General features: G+C 48.1%; 1 protein-coding gene across 23 annotated transcripts in view; it reads right to left on the reverse strand.

Annotated features, from left to right (window-relative positions):
- MARK2 (microtubule affinity regulating kinase 2) overlaps positions 1-16686 on the reverse strand; it is a 55695-nt gene that overhangs the window by 25346 nt on the left and 13663 nt on the right. For 4 of the 23 annotated variants that reach the window (XM_086384444.1, XM_086384448.1, XM_086384433.1 and 1 more), the window contains exon 2: positions 13134-13191. The exons of 13 other annotated variants lie outside the window; for them this stretch is intronic. Coding sequence is in view for 6 of the 10 variants with exons in the window: in XM_086384438.1 (XP_086240564.1) it covers positions 5255-5290 (36 nt within the window). In the remaining 4 variants the exon portion in view is untranslated. Of the gene's footprint in view, positions 1-5254; positions 5550-13133; positions 13192-16686 lie in introns of those variants that run through there. 6 more of the 23 variants (XM_086384441.1, XM_086384421.1, XM_086384426.1 and 3 more) reach the window with 4 other exon arrangements.

A 16686-nucleotide genomic window follows, 5' to 3' on the forward strand; every position in this document is an offset into this window, starting at 1 on the left:
CACCACCCAGCATAATCATCTCCTCCCAGAATCTCCCATCTTCTCCTGGGGTTTTTGCCAACACAAAGTGAAAAAGAAGCACGAGATCTTAAAAACAAAAACCAACCCTATCGCAGCGTTTATGCAACAGCCTTTCTACCTGGGTGCAGATTTAACCCCGTATCTCTGCCCTTCTCATGCAGTTCCTTCAAATGTCTTCATGAGGCTCGAAAACAAGCCTTCTGGGTTCTGTCTGGTTCCAGCTCTACACTGGGAGGTGCTGAATAAGACAAGTGCCTCTTCCCACTGCATCTTCCTCTCAAAGTGGGAAAAACTACTACCTCCTGACTCCTCCAGTTTCAAAGAGGGAGTTGGAGGAGGACGAAGAAACGTCAGAAAGAAGACCGGGCCTAAAGTCTGCTGCCCAGAAGTCACCGTGGCCACAAGTTCAGAGCTCAAGCAGGGCGAGAGCAGACACCACCAAGGCCGCACCACCTCTCTCAGCACCGTCTCCACCTGGCCAGGCTGCCAGGTGGCTGTTCCACTGAAGTGACCACTAAAAATCCAACTGGCTGCACTTCCCATGATTAACTGCCCACTGGGCTGCTCCTGCAGGCAGAGGGGTTATCTTTCTCCTCCAGCAGATCACTAGAAACCCAAGCAGGAAAGGACAAACAAGCTGAGGAATGAGGGCTACCCCTGAACCGGTGCTAACTGACAACGGGTCAAATCAGTCAGAATGGAGAATTCAGAACAACTGCAGGAGCTGAGCACAGCTCTCCAGAAAACTTTCTGGGTAGGAAGTGGTGTGTGAGTGTTTATCTTTGGTATTTGGCATCTAGAAAGACAACTTACTTTTGTGATAGATAGCGCTATGACTACAAGTGATGAGAATGCTCCCACAAGGCACACAAATCTGCTGTAGCGTATTAGCAAAGAAACCCCCAACTTACCCAAAGTTCCATTCTGAGGAGGAACCTTCTCCCATAGGAACATGTTACAAATGACGGTTGCACTCTCAGGCCAGCGCATCCCGTCAGGGCCCTCCACGGTCTCTGAGGCACTATATTAACCACACTCAACACCTAAGCCTGGTGGCTCAGATGGTAAGGAATCCACCTGCAGTGCACACCTGGGTTGGGAAGATCTCCTGGAGAAAGAATTCATACCCACTCCAGTATTCGTGCCTGGAGAACTCCATGGACAGAGTCTGGTGGGCTACAGTCCCAGGAGTTGCAAAGAGTCGGACACGACTGAGCAACTAACACGACACTTAAACCAGAGTCCGGAATAGGAAAGTGAATTCAGTGTTCCAACGTGGGACAGGAACGTATCTTTGCTCTCCAAGGAGCATGGGCAGTAGAGTCTGGGGTTTCTTAACCTTCAAACTCTAGGTGAGGGTTTGACATAAGAGGAATGGAACATCTGGGGTGGCTGGGCAGGAGGGAGGGTCTAAGGAAACAGAAATCCAGGTGGAGATGAAGAACAGGCTGGAGGAAAGGAATTCTGAACGGGTACTGCCTTACAGGAGAGAAGGGCTGAGGAAGGAAGACCAAGCAGAACGTCCGGAGAGGGCGGGTAGAGGGGAGCCTGGGACAGTCCCTGACGCAGCAGGGGCAAACACTTTTCAGAACTGTCTTCCCTGCTTGGTAACTGAAGTCACAGACACACCTCTTTTCTACCTCACTGGGCCCATCACTACCACTGCAGTCTCAACCAAAGCCAAGGGTAGAGGCTGCTGAATCCTGCTACATGGCGTGGCCACGGCCTGGGCTGGTGCCTTAGCATGCTGGATAAACAGGAGGGCTCATCTGTCAGAAGCTTGGTGGAGAAGACTGGAAAGCACAAGTTTCTCCCTGGGACTGAGCACAAGACAGCTGCTGACGCTGGGCCTAGGTCTGCCTGGGAAGCCAAACCCTGCTTGTTTTCTGGTGGCAACAACAGTCCTACTCCAGGGTGCTCTGGCTGTCTGTGTGCACGATCCAGGAGAAGAGAGTACGGTAAATGAGGTGACAGTCATTTTCCATTGTAAGTGCCTTCTTAAAAAGCACTTTAATAGTTAATTCATCTTTTCAGAGACAGAATTCAGGAAAGAGACTCTGTGCTGGTTCTAAGAGAAAGGAGTCCAGAAAAGGCCAGTTTAGCCCTGGCCAAGGCGGCAGGCAGACGTGGGTTCAGAGGACGCTGCTGGTGGCGCTGAGCTTTCTGATGTCTGTGGCGTGAACCTGGGAGCGAGGTCCTCTGGTGCAGGTGGACTCCTGCGCTGGTGGAAGCCCTCAGGAACTAGAGCCATCAACCGACAGGTGGTGCTGGGGAGGAAGGGGCCACTGCAGGGCGTTGTGAGAGGCACTATTTATTACACAGACTGCAGACAAGAGAATGCTGGCTGTTCTGAAGGAGGCAAGCAGCCAAGTTTCTAGCTTTCCATCTCCAAATTCACTCAGAGAGGGCAGGGAAGAAAGGATGGCTGCAAAAGGGATACAGATCCTCCCCCCAACAAATCCTGAAGGGCAGCTCTAACTGCCAATCGGCATGCTGGCTTAAATAAAAACCTGAAGACTGAGTGCAACCCGCCGCCCCCCACCCCCCCTGCTGGGATACCTCCGGTTAGAAGAATATGCCTAGCTGCAGGAGGACACTGCTCCCCAGCTTGTTGTTCTGTCTGGTCCACGCCACCACCAGGACAAGGACAAAGAACCCACAGGCATAAAGGGGGTTCTATCAAGAAAAGACGAAGGGCTAAAGTCAGAATCATCCAACACCATCCCAAACACTTAGAACAATTCCTAGCATATACTAAATGCTCACGACATGCTAGCTATTATTACTACAATTCCACATGCTTTCCTAACTTAGTCTGTAGGTTGCCAGAAAAAGACATGGCTTTTGGCTTTAACTTTTTACCCAATGCTTACCACAAATTCTCCATTTTCCAAAAAAAAAAAAAGGATCTTTGAACTGGCTGGAGTCGAAGACCAAGTTCTGGTCATCTATTTGCACAGCTTGGACTTGGACGTGGCTTTCTGGCAGAGCCAGAAAGGGCTCCAGCAGCTCAACTGTTTCATCCCTTCCATAAAAGGCCACTCTACTTGCCCTGATCAAAAGCACTTGAAACACATACACATCCAATCCTAGGAAAACCCAGAGTGTACACCGGAGCTTCGGAGCTTCGAAATACACAGTGTCACAATCTTGCCAAGATTTGCCAGGTATATGGAACTGGAAACGTTACAAATTAACAGGCACAATGGGGAATGAGACTAGTATTTAAGAAGCCCACACACACACTCACGGTGTGGCTAGAGCCCCTGACTGTTACATACCAAGAGCCCCGCCTCTTCCGTGGTGAGACGCGGAAACTCAGAGCAGTGGCAGTGGGGGTGAAAACCTAGCCACACACCCAGCTCCTGAGCGGCGCTGGTCTGGAGACGCAGCAGCCTTCTGTGGCGGCCAGGCTCCCACCACCAGCTGTCCTTCACACAACAGAACGAGATCACTGTTTGGGAAGATGGGATTTTCAGTCTTGGGTTTTGTATCTTACAAGCTGGCATGTGTCTGGCTCAGGGGCAGTTTCCTGACACAGCTGCATGTCCTGGGCCCCTGCAGACAGGATCTGAGATACAGGGGAAAGAGAAATGAGATACCAGAAGTAGGAATCCGGGGATGAGAAAGGCAAGACGGAATGAAACGGTCTGGCTGTCCTTTTCACACTCCTGTGCCACAAGAGCTGACTTCTCCTACCTGGTCCTAAGGAATCACAGGCACTCCTGGTTCCCGTTCCTGGAGGACCCAGGCTTCCCCTGGCATCTCCACCTCTTGACCCTGACAGCTCTACCATGTCAAGTGACTGTGGTATCCAAAGCTGATGCTGGCTACCCCATGAAGAGATAACCGAGGTCATGTGAGCTGGCCCGACACGTTCTGCTGCACTTGTTTATGGGCAAGAGGATTAAAACAACCTGTCGGGGTGGAAAGGGGGCAAACCCTGTACACAGGGCAAGCACTGTGAACATGGCAGAGAGGCCTCCCGCCAAGAAATCTTTTGCTCAAATAAAAAGCATAAATCTCTCACCAAACACCAAACCCGCTCACTATGCCAAATACCACTTATGATCCAGTGACCTTGAGGCACTGCTCCATTTTCCCAAAGTTCTTCGTATAAAAGGTTTGGCTTTTTGGGGCAGGGGGTTGGGAGAAGTCAGGGAGATTAGAGGGATGAGCAACAGAGGACCCCATTAAGAGTCCCAGATTAATGTCCAAGCAAAGGCTTTCTGTCTAACCAAGATCTATGTAGCGTGGGGCTTAAGTAAGGGGTTTCCAGGGTACTTTTGCATCAAGAAAGCACTCAGTTCTCAGATGCCTAAATGCCCAATCAGAAGTCAAACTATCAAAACAGAACTTCCTATGACCACTTCTCGCCCGAATCAAAGCTAGAATTGGGAGACCAATAACTCCAGGGCACAGGGGCTCAAGCAGCAGGGTGTCAGGGCTGTCCTCTCCGACCAGGGGGTTACCTTCCCAACATCATCACTAGCCACCACACACGGGAAGGGGACGGTGTCAGCCCCCGCACCTGTGGCCCCGCAGCTCCCGGCCGTCCGGGCTCTTCATGGGGTTACTGCAGAAACTGGCCCCTGGCTGGTGCTCATCAGAGCCCCAAAATAACCAATCTTCCCCTCTTAGCAGGCCTGGGAGGCTACCATCTGCTCTCTGCCTTGGGCACTCGGGCCTCAGCAGCAAGACGATGGTCTCCATTTGGGTGATCCCCTGGCTGTCCGAAGAGGTCGGCAGACAGGAGCCAGGGGGGCACCCTTCTCTAGCCAGCCAGAGAGGGACACGAAACACCTGCTGGCAACCTGGGCTCCCTCCCCGACGTCCTCCTTCTAGCAAAAAAGCAGTGACTCCTTCACTAACCTTCCACCCACGGTCTCCCCGAGGCCAGGGCCATGGGCCCATCCTATGAGAAGTGAAGGTAGGAAGTCCAGCTTAGGAGCCAAAGAATATGGCTAAGGGAAGAAAAGGATATTGTGCTGCAAGGGATTCCAAGAATAAACTCTCCAAACCACCCACCTAGCTCTTCTGGAGAGCAGGGGTATTTAGAAGCACTTTCCATTTCCCCACGCATGAGAAAGGGTGGCGGCCTTGGCAGACACACACCTGGGTCGGTCATCATCTCCCCGAAGGTGCCCTGGTCTCCCTAACACCAGAATGAGTCCACACCTGCCACCAAGGGCCAGTCTGAGACGGTAACGTGCCCCAGAGTTCACACACTCACGCGTCCATTAAGCTTCCTCCAGACTGCTGCTGTCATGCCATGCAGAGCCGTGAGGCGGGCTGAGTCCCGCTCTGCGCCCCCGAGCCGGTCACTCCAGTTTGCTTGGTGTGTGGTGGGGGAGGCGGAGGGGAAGGAGGAGGAAGGGAGATTATGAGTCTCTATTTTCAAGCCCAGCCCCTAAAACTGGGGAGGGAAGCAGCTGGGCTCCCGCTGCAGGAGCGCTCCAATCTCTGGGCACTACGAGGCCAGCCAGCTGCATAAGAGAACTCTGGGGAGTGAACACATCCAACACGCTGGGAAGAGGAGGGGAGACCAACCCAGGGAGAAGTGGGCTGGTCTCCTGCCAAGAACTCTGAATGGTACTCCTATCAGAACTAGAAAATAACAGGAGGTAGGCAGGTTTATGATCTCTGGGGAAAGGCAGGAGGGGAAACAGTAAAAGCCGGACTAGCATGGGAACGAAACTTGTTCTCTGGCAGGAGAGCAGACAGCCCAGCTGCCTGCAAGGCCACGGCCACGGCCACCATGTCAGCAAGTGAAACGCTGTCCCGTTACACCTTTTGGAGGCAGACGGTGTTCACGCTAACCTTAGGTCGGCTTTCACACACTTTGCCGGCCGTGCCCTGAACTCTACAGTTTGCAGCACGGTCATTTCCACGGACCCTGAAAGTTAAGGCCCACCACGCGAGTGCCTGTGCCCGACTGCCAAGGACAGGAGGGAGGGGGGCCCCTCGCGAGCCGGGCTGTAGGGGGCAGAGCTTCAGCCACAGAGGAGGGCCCCTCTCACAGACAGGAAACGCTCCTCCGTGGCGGGAGCAGAGCCCAAGGCTGCCACACAGGGGCGACAGAAACACCTGTCAGGAGGGGCAGGAGAAATGGCCGCCAGGTACTTCCGCTTTCCACCAGCCACTAGCCTCGGCCGCCACAGGTTGCCTCTAAAAAGCCTGCAGAGCCCCTCCTCCCCACCCGGTGGCAGCGACGACCCGTGAGTCACGCCCCCATGAGAAGAGGGAAATGGGGCCTGAGCCCTGAGCCTGAAGAAGCCCCACAGTGTCCTGAGCCAGCCCGGCCCCAAAGCTGAAACCAGTCCCACCTGCCAGACTGAAACCTCGGATGGCCTACCCTTCACCCACACCTGCGTGTAGAAAAACCAGCCCCTCTTCAACTCTACAACAAGTGGGGGGACATCAAAGTCATCACTGCAGGACACTCAGCACCAGGAACTTCACTATGTGGCTTCCTGGTCACAGCTCCCCTTAAACATATACAAATGAAGTATACATGCATGTACACACATGTAATGCTAAGCTAAGTCGCTTCAGTCGTGTCTGATTCTGTGCGACTCCATAGATGGCAACCCACCAGGCTCCCCCGTCCCTGGGATTCTCCAGGCAAGAACACTGGAGTGGGCTGCATTTCCTTCTCCAATGCATGAAAGTGAAAAGTGAAAGTGAAATTGCTCAGTCGTGTGTGACTCTTCGCCACCCCATGGACTGCAGCCTTCCAGGCTCCTCCATCCATGGGATTTTCCAGGCAAGAGTACTGGAGTGGGGTGCCAGTGCCTTCTCCAACACACATGTAATAGGTGCACATATATGTAAAACTGGTTTTCAGATCCACAGTTTCCGGATTTTCCCTTCATCTGGCTGGCTCCCTTTTCCTGCCTGCAGCTCCAGCCCTGCCCTTGTCCCTTCTTGGAGTCTCACCCTGGGCTCCTGCCACCTGTCTTCTCATGTCCTTCCAGACCTCCAGCCTTTGCCGCCACCTCCTACTGCCTGGAACACTGCCTCTATCCTCCGCTCCCATTCTCCTTCCTGGTCAGCCTCAGCTCAGACATCGCATCCTCCGGGAAGTTTTCCCTGCCCTCACAGGGTCCTGACCTGTCACTCCAGGCGTCCTGAGGACAGCAGCCTTCTTGCACTAGGACCTGGCTCCTGAGGAATGGCCAGCCTCCTTCACAACTCTAGATGGTTGTCTTGTTCACCACTGTGCAAGACTGCGGCTGCTGCTGCTAAGTCACCTCAGTCGTGTCCGACTCTGTGCGACCCCAAAGACGGCAGCCCACCAGGCTCCCCCGTCCCTGGGATTCTCCAGGCAAGAACACTGGAGTGGGTTGCCATTTCCTTCTCCAATGCATGAAAATGAAAAGTGAAAGTGAAGTCACTCAGTTGTGCCCGCCTCTTAGCGACTCCACAGACTGCAGCCTACCAGGCTCCTCCATCCACGGGAGTTTCCAGGCAAGAGTACTGGAGTGGGGTGCCATCGCATTCTCCGGTGTGAGACTAGGCGTGACCTAAGGGAAGTTCCAGGGCTTCAGTCAACTCCATGTCCTCAGTGCCCAGCACCTCACATGCTTTCAAGAAATGCTCTCCTATTCATGAGAGAAAGCCAAGGGCAGGGTCTTCCTGCCTTTTTCAGAGTGACTCTTTACCCGACAACCCTTAGCACATCTCTGCTCCACATGACTGCTTCAACCTAGGCCAGGGCTAGAGAGCTGGCGCCTGTGGCTTTCAATCCATTCTCCAGGGCCTTCTGGTGCCTCTACAGACGCAGTCTCTGGCAGGATTTCAGAGCTCGTGGCCAGTGTGGAGCTGGGGCCGACTGCCCTTCCACCTGTCCTTTCCCAGCCTCCCCTCTGCTCTGAGGGCTGCAGGGAGACCCTGCACAGGCCTGCTGAGCAAGAGGACTGCTTCTGCAGTGATGCAATGGGGGTACAGCTCCAAGTCCCCGAGAGAGCAAGTGTAGATCCAGCACCACTCAAACAGGTTGTATCGCTTGAGCCAGTCGTTCACCCTCCTGGGACCTGTTTCCCCACTTGCACAAGGGGCTGGCAGTGAGCTCGGAGGGTCTATCCTCGGTGGACGTGAGGGCTCTCAGTGTCTGTGTGCTCACAAGCCTTCCAGCAGGAAGTGGGCACGGTCTGCACGTTCTGAAGACCACATCCTGACCCTGTCTTACATTGCGTCAAAGCCTGGCTCTGTAACTAACCCTCACCTAACATGTCTTGGACACCAAGCTCACACACTGGAAAACCTCTTCCTCCTAGGGCTGAGAAAATTCAAGTTAAGCTACGTGACAACTCTGGACTTAGAAACACTACAACCCTGAACTCAGTGTGCCCTAGGCCAGAATCCTCTTCCTCTCGAGACTTCATTTACCCACAATTTACCAGCTCCTCACCACTCCCAGCCTCTCTGCACACCACGCATGTGGCCACAAGGTGCAAGGAGAGGTACAGTGACCCACAGTCCTCCCAGCAGGCCCGAGGGCCCTGCAGCCTCAGCAGCTCTGAGTAGGCGAGCCCCTGGCAGGGCAGGTGGCACACCCAGTGCCCAGCACTTGCCCCCCGCCCCTCTCAGTACGACTTCCTAGCAGCCCAGCGCCATGGAGGGCTCCTGGGCGGGGAACTGCCTGCTTGCCCACCATGGTAGCCCACCCATGAGGAGAAACCCATTTGGCAAAGCCAGCAAGCAGCAGTTTCACCCTCCCTGCCCAGTGCGGGGGGAGGGGAAGGCGGGTCCAAGCAGACCAGTCCAACAGGTCCTTTTCCCACCACCCTACACAGCTGGTCTCTTCTGCACTGCTTCATAACTGCTTCATGACGCTGCAAGCGTCAGAGCTCTCACACCCTGAGTCACAAAGACCAGGGAATCAAGAAGAAAATAGAAAATGGCCATCTCATTCTTGCCCTACCTGCAAAAGTCCTGGGAAACACAGTCCCTGACCTCACAGGTTTTGGTCAGTTCCGAAAGGTAACTGATCTCCCCTAAGACGCTCACAGAAAGGTGCCGAGGTGCTGTGAAGCCAGTTCTTCGGTGCCATGCTCCCGAGCGGCTCTCCCACTAAAATAACTCCACGGTCTTCTAATAAAGACCCCACAGCCTCTCCAACCCTGGACTAAACTCCCAACAGTGTCCCTCTGTTCACCCATTGCAAAAGCGGGGAAGATGAGGCCAATTTATAACCAGAGACAACAACGCAGCCAGAGATGCTGTGTGTCCGGGGCAAGAACACAACTCAGCAAAGCTGGGAGGGCTCTCTCGGCTCCGCTCCTAGTTCAGGAAGCCACAGGGTCCCTCAGCAGTGCACGCCCTCCTTGCGGTCTCCTCTCTGGGTTCTTAAGACAATCCAGTGATAGGGGAAAACATCCTCCTTAGCCTCTCATCCTGAAAAAGTCGTTCTTTTTTGTCATTATTGAACCTATTAAGGTGAACCTATTAAGACCTATGACTTACATGGTCAAAAACTGAATAGACAGATGTCTGATTCACAAATCAATACAGACACACTTTCCCAAGGGTGGTGGTAAGTGAAGAATAATACCCATGTTGTAATTTTTCTTTTCTTTTTTTATTTCACAAGTAATTCATTGAGAGATGGTCACATGCAAAGCACTCTAACAGACTCTAGGGAAGAAAGGGAAGGATAAAATACAGCCCAGCCTTCAATAGACCTGCCTCTCTAATAGGAGAGGGAAGCACAAATCATACTACCTAACGCAGGACCGAATCCAGGGACCAGAGTCACAGTCTGCCTATGGCCTCCAACTTACTAGATGCTTCTTGTTGTTTAATCACCAAGTTGTGTCCAACTCTTTGCAACCATGTGGACTGTAGCCCACCAGGCTCCTCTGTCCACGGGATTTTTCAGGCAAAAATAGTGGAGTGGGTGGCCATTTCCTTCTCCAGGGGATCTTCCCTGACCCAGGGATTGAACCTGCCTCTTCCGCATTGTAGGCAGATTCTTTACCACTGAGCCACCAGGGAAGCCCCCTCTGGTAGCAAGAACATAGAGCAATTTAAGTCAGGACTTTGTTATTTTTCAGAGAGATTTAGAGATCCCCAGGTCCCGCTTCTAGCTAGGACCATGAGTTTTGCCAGGATCTATCTAAACCCTGAGACGTCAATGAATGGGGATGCCTGCCCACAGAATGGGCTGTGATGAGAGCTGTGAGATGCTGATAAGAGGAAATCAACTCGGGGAGATGCACTGGCCAGTCAGTCATTCAGTCTTCCTTGTCTCATCCCCATCTAGAAACCAGAGACAGGCCCAATATACAAGCAAAGATGATACAGGAAAGGCTTAAGCACAAAGTCAAAAAAGTTGTTCGGGGCTAAGGTCATGCAAATCAAGTCAAAAAATGCCCCTGGCATTAGAACAGAACAGGCTGCTCTTGGTGAAAGTGTGGAAGACTTCCTAAAGCTCTGTATCCAGAGCCCCAAAACTCAGTGCCAGCTGTGACTGCGGAGGCATGTTAACACATTTATCCTCTTCTCTCCCAATTATCAGTTGTCAAGCCTGGTCTCCCTCATCAATTCATTCATTCAGTGTTAGCGCTTGCTGTACACTAATATCAGTTTTTAAGCTGTATTCTTAATCAGCAGGCTACCAGCAACATCAGAATTCTTCTGGAAGGTTTTAAGAAGGAATGAATACTCACTCCTGAAAGTACTTAGAAATTCCCTGGACAAACAGAAGATTCTATATCGTCTTAAAAATAAAACAAACAAAAAACAAAGTTAATTCAGGGCCTGGGAATAAAGATTAAGGCCCCAGTCCTCCTCTGTTGGGAGAAAAATAATTCTGAAGCTAGTTCTTTTTTTTTTTTTTTTTTTCGGTAAACTGAAGTTGAGAGGAGGGAGGTGGGAAGGGGGTTCAGGATGGGTTCAGGATGAATCAGCCACGTGCACCTGTGGCTGATTCATGTCCATGTTTGGCAAAAACCACCACAATACTGAAAGGTAATTACCCTCCAATTAAAATAAATTTAAAAAAAAACCTGAAGTTTAGTTGACTTACAATATTTCAGGTGTACAGGAAAGTGATTCAGTGAAATATGTGTGTGTGTGTACACAAACATATACATATTCTTTTCTATGATAAGTTATTGCAAGACACTGAATACAGTTATATCGTTCCCTCTGCTATACGGTAGTTCCTTTTTGTTTATATATTTTATATAGAGTTCTACCTTAAAAATGATAAAGCTAGTGAGACTTGGTCCACATCACTCAAAAGAAAATCATTTCCCGAAATTACAAAAATAAATAAGTAGATGAAGGAGAATGTGGACTGGCTTGCTGAAAATCTTCCCTACAGCAGACAGCAGATTAGCCACATGAGATTCTTTTGGGATGGTTTACCATGCAGAATTTTAGAACAGAAAGCATTCCAAACGTGAAACTGGGAGCTCAGCACCTAAACATTTATTAGTAAGAAAAATTCTCACACCACAATCACAATGAAGGTTTAACATCGTCTGACATTTTGTCATTAAGGGATCGGTTTTAACTGTAGATTTGGCAGCTTGCCCTATCGGCTGTTTCACAAGCAGCTTTCTGAGGTTTCAAGAAAGGCAGGGTGTTTGCTTTTAAACACTATCTTAAAAATACATATTTCAGAACAGGGTTCAACCACTCCAAGACAGAAGGAGGGAACGAAAACTGAACCAAATAAAGGATTCTGATGCTACCAAACATAAAGGGAGCACACCAGAGGTGCAGGAGAGGAAAAGACACTGCTTGCCACCAGCAGCAAAATGCCAAAAAAAAGTCAAGTTAGCACTTCTTATGGCCAAGTTAAAAAATAAGGATGGCACTAAAGACATGAGGTTGATAAAAGGAAATCTTCATCTCTTCAAAATACACTTAACTAACTCAAATCTATTTTATTTAAAAACAAAACCACCCAACAGTTCCACACCAACGCGAAGGACGGTCATCTAATCAATTAGCAGCCACACCTCTCTGCCCAGCGTGATGCGGTAATTAAGGGAGAGATTCTTCTCCCTGGGAATACAAGTACAGAAGGGCAGAGCCCCTAAGGACCTAACCCATTATGACAGCCTTTTCATTAGCGAGAGAACACCGCCATGCGCTCTCCAAGGAAGCAGTGGCCTGCATCACTACAGAGCACCTGTGTGTGAACAGCAGCCACCTCTGAGGACAGATGAAAATGTGCTGGCAGCAGGAAGAGGGGAGGGGCAGAGCCACTCAAAAAATTTAGCAGGCTGAGCTTCTTACCATAATTCACATGGACCATGGTTTTTCCACTGTAATAAAAGGATGGATTCTAAATTGACGTAGAAACGGCACATAACCATGATCTTAGAAAAGTGAAACAGGTTTGAACACAAATACAATCACACAGCTGAACTCTTTTTCTACTAGGGGCAGCCAGAGGGGCGCAAGTGGGGAAGTGTGATGCTTGAATCAAGGGCAGCAGTCCACCCCTTTACCCTTGCCCCATGCTGGGATCTTAAAAAATCAGCTCAAAATTTCAGAATTTAGTTAATACAATCAAAACCTGTAACAGGATAAAAGAAAAGGCACTATCATACCAGGAGTGACACGCAAGTAAATCATACCACAAGCTTACAAACTCAAGTTAACTGAAATTCCAGAGATTCACTCTCATTGAGAAACAGCTCCCAAAATCTAGGAGGACCACAGGCAGAGTTTCAGGAGACAGGAGTGATCAAAAGACCGACAAAGGCAAACAGGAAGCAGCGACATATTACACAAGCAACGGGATAAAGAGACACAGCAGGATGGCCAGAGTTCAGCTCCCAGGACTGAACTGGCAAGTCCCAAACACACACAGGGTCCTGGCACTACCAGCTACAGTGCTCAGTGTCCTTGGCAACCAAGGCCAAACACACACACACACACACACACAAAAAGGCCAAACACAAGCAGCTCTGGGCCTCTGCGTGTGGAACTGTACATAATGGCATGTAAAAAGAAAATATTAGTTTCATAAGGATAAAACACAGTTAAGGTCCACAAACAAAAGTTTCCTGGGGGTGGGGGCAGCGGGAGTGAGATGCTACCAAGCAGGACAGGCAAATCTAAGAATCCAAATGTCTTAGGCTACTTACTTGCGGGTTACCAATTTAAGGTCTTAAGACTCCGGTTTTTCTAGAGGTTCTTGGAATTCTAGAAGATGAGAAGAGATGAACAGGAAAATCGGAAGCCAGGATTAAATAGTAAGGTTAAAAAAAAGTTTCCCATAAGCTGTTAAGACAAGGGAGATAAACCCAGAGAGCTGCATCTCCACACCATGCTACCTTTACGACAGGCCTCAGCGGGCAGAGAGACCACGCAGGACTCTGAAGCCGGCGGGGGAGGCGTGCTCTGTCCCACACCGACTAGGAGCTAGTCCTAAGGAATCTATCTTCTACTGCCTGGACACAACTGAAACCAGAGCCAAAGTGCTCTTCATGGTCAGGAAAGTCTTGTTCTAACACCAACAAACACTCTGACTACATGAGTCTGTTACCTTAAACAGAGTTACTCAACATTTCTGGGCCTCTGTTTCCTCATCTGCAAAGTGGGGAAAATAATAAGATCTACTATCTTACAAAGATTAAATGAATTAATGAATGTAAAACAGCTAGTTAAACAAGTGTCTGGGGCAAAGTGCTCAATAAATGCTGGTTATTATGATATGACAGCTAAAGACACTAGCCTCAGAGCAAATGGCACCCTGTGGGAATGGGTGGGGGCACTGTCTACTCTTCAAGTACTTAGTCTATTGCCTTTAAGAGTTTCCCAACCACTTGGAACAGACTAATGTACTTAGAGGGCCATCCAGGAGGCACCGTTACTGAGTCACTGCCTTAGCTAACAGAGTGAACAAATCTCCTTTGAAAGCAAAAGTCTGTCTTCCATACAGACCAGGGGCCGGAGAGAGAGAAAAAAGCACATCAAGTTCACTTTTGGAATTGAAGTGAAAGCCACATGTGTATCCGAAAAGAAACATGCTTTGTGTAAAAAGCAGAGGATTATGGGACTTGCTGAGTGATGGGAAATAGAGCTATAATCCCACAAGTCTATATGTAGACACAAATTGATATAAGGTAATCACTTGATTAAACTTTTTTAATGATTCTGATGAGAAGTGATCCTGAGCAAATGAGATGAGTGTAAGCAGATTTGCTTAAAGCTGATCCAAGTGACTACTGGAGGAGGCCCAAAGGTCTACTATTAGAGGTACTAAGAGAAGCTTTTACATGTGAGAGGTGCTTCGTTGAGAGAATGAATACAAACAAACGAACAGGTGGAAAACAATCAAGCAGTTTAGAAATATATTTACTGCAACCGTGTCTCTTAAAGATTCATCAAGCAAAGATAAAAGTCCACACGCTGTTACATACACACAAATCCGCTTAACCCCTTCCAAGAGAAAGCACAGCACACTTTCATGAAAATGGGGTTTGGCAGGCAAGCTTCACTAAGAGACGGGGCCAACAAAGAGTTAAGCTAAGAAGAAACAGGAACCGAGTGTATAGGCTCTGCAGCCACTCTGAAGACAGACTGTTGGGTGTTCTGGCCTTAGTGAGTGCCTGGAGCCAACCGGCCTTCAGCTATTATGGGGACCAAGGTTTTTCAAGGATAGAGGCTATGCAAGCTTTGCAGTTTTCAAATTTGGAATTGACCAATAGCCAATACATAAGCTTAAAAAAACACAAACTACTGTCATAATGAGTAAGCCAAATTATTTTTTTAATGGAAAAAAAAAAGGCCAATGCCCCTATTAGAAGGAGGAAATGAGCCAAACTTGGTTAAAGTCTAGCTTCCTTAGCTAGATACACTGCAAACCAAGCAGCAAGTGCCTTCCTGCAGTTCAGCCAGGACTCTGGGAATTGCAAAACAAAGGCTCATTATGAGGTCATAGTCAGTAGCCAGCCAATCAAGGACAGGGATGGTCAACTCCCTACTTGTCTACAACAGCAATTCTCACACTCCTGGAAAACCCTTTATGCTCTTATTACTAAGGGCCTCAAATAGCTTTTGTTGATTCAGATTAGAGCTACTGTATTATAACTTAAACTGAGAAAATGTTAATCTATTATTTCATTTAAAATATAGTACTGAACTCATTACAACTGTGTATTAATAACTATCTTCCAACATATCAAGTTAATGCATATCATCATAGTAAAATCTAGGTTAACTTTTAAAACTTAATTATTAAATCTACAAGGATGAAACCCTGAAAACATTATGCTAAGTGAAATGAGACAGAAACAAAAAGACAAATACTGTATGACTCTACTTATATGAAGTGTTCAGAACAAACAAATTCACAGAGAAAGTAGAAAAAAGGTTACCAAAGGCTGGGGGAGGGAAAGATGGGGAATTACTGTTTATCGATATAGATTTTCTGTTTGGGATGACCAGAAAGTTCTACAAATAGTGGGGGTGGCTACATTGTTAATGGATTTCATGCCACTGGACTATATACTTAAAAATGTAAATTTTGTGTTACCCATATTTGACCACAATGAAAAAACAAAAGCACAAGGCCATGAGAAAATTTCAGACTACCATAAATGAGGAGCACTGTATAAAATAACTAACCAGCATTCTTCAAAACTGTCAGTGTCAGGAAGGACATGAAAAGACCGAGGAGACTATGGAGACATGACAGCTAAACGCAATATGGGTTCCTGGGCTGGATCCTAGACAGGAAAAGTACACCAGGAGGAAAACTGATGAGATCTGAAGTTGTCTGGTTAACAGTATGATACCAAGACTATCAGCTTTGACACGTGTTCTACAGTTATATAAGATTTAACTTAAGGGGAAGCTGGCTGAAGAACATACAAAAACTTTGGATTATTTTTGTTAACTCTTCAAAGTTCAAAATTTAAAAGAAATAAAAATTTAACTGTTTAAAAACTCTCATAAGGTCAAAGTTATGTATTCATAGGAGACGAGCCAACTTTAGTCAAAGTCCCTCTGGTCACAGAGAACCAGCTTTCTCAGAGAGAACGACAGCAGACCAAGGCAGCAAATGCCTTTGTGAGTCCAGTCAGGACTAAAAAGGTTCTGTGAATGGCAAAAATTTTTTTTTTTTTAATTTTTATGAAATTATCAAGAAATCAACTGAACAAAGCCAGGAAGAATTAACTTGGTTTGTCTACAACTGTGGTTCTTACACTTCTTGGTTTCAGAAAGTCTTTGCAGTATTAAAAATAACCCGAATCTCCCAAAAGATTCTGTTTATATGAATCATACCTACCAATGTCTCCATTCATTTAAAAGAACATTAGTAAACCCATTACATGTAAACATTACTTACTTAATTTTAATGAAAAAAAAAAAATGTATTTTCCAAGCCACAACTTCACACAGACCAAAGGAAGTCCACTTGAACTAATTTTTATAATGCAATCAAAACACAATGCCAAACACCCCCCCCAAAAAAACCTAACAAACTGAAAAATAGAAAAAGAAAAAATGAGAAAAATTACAAATAAGAGAAAGGGAAAATGAGAAAAGGAAAAAAGTCAGGGAATAAAGAGAAAAAAATGGGGGAAATAAACAAACCACAGATAAAACAACAATCAAAAAATCTGACAGGGCCAATGCTGTATGTATTAGAAGAAGGAAATGGAAAGACACACATGTACCCCAACGTTCATC

Source organism: Bos grunniens, chromosome 29, assembly GCF_055505025.1.
Source record: "Bos grunniens cultivar Pamir isolate PY7600 chromosome 29, Bosgru_T2T1.0, whole genome shotgun sequence".
NCBI lineage: Eukaryota > Metazoa > Chordata > Mammalia > Artiodactyla > Bovidae > Bos > Bos grunniens.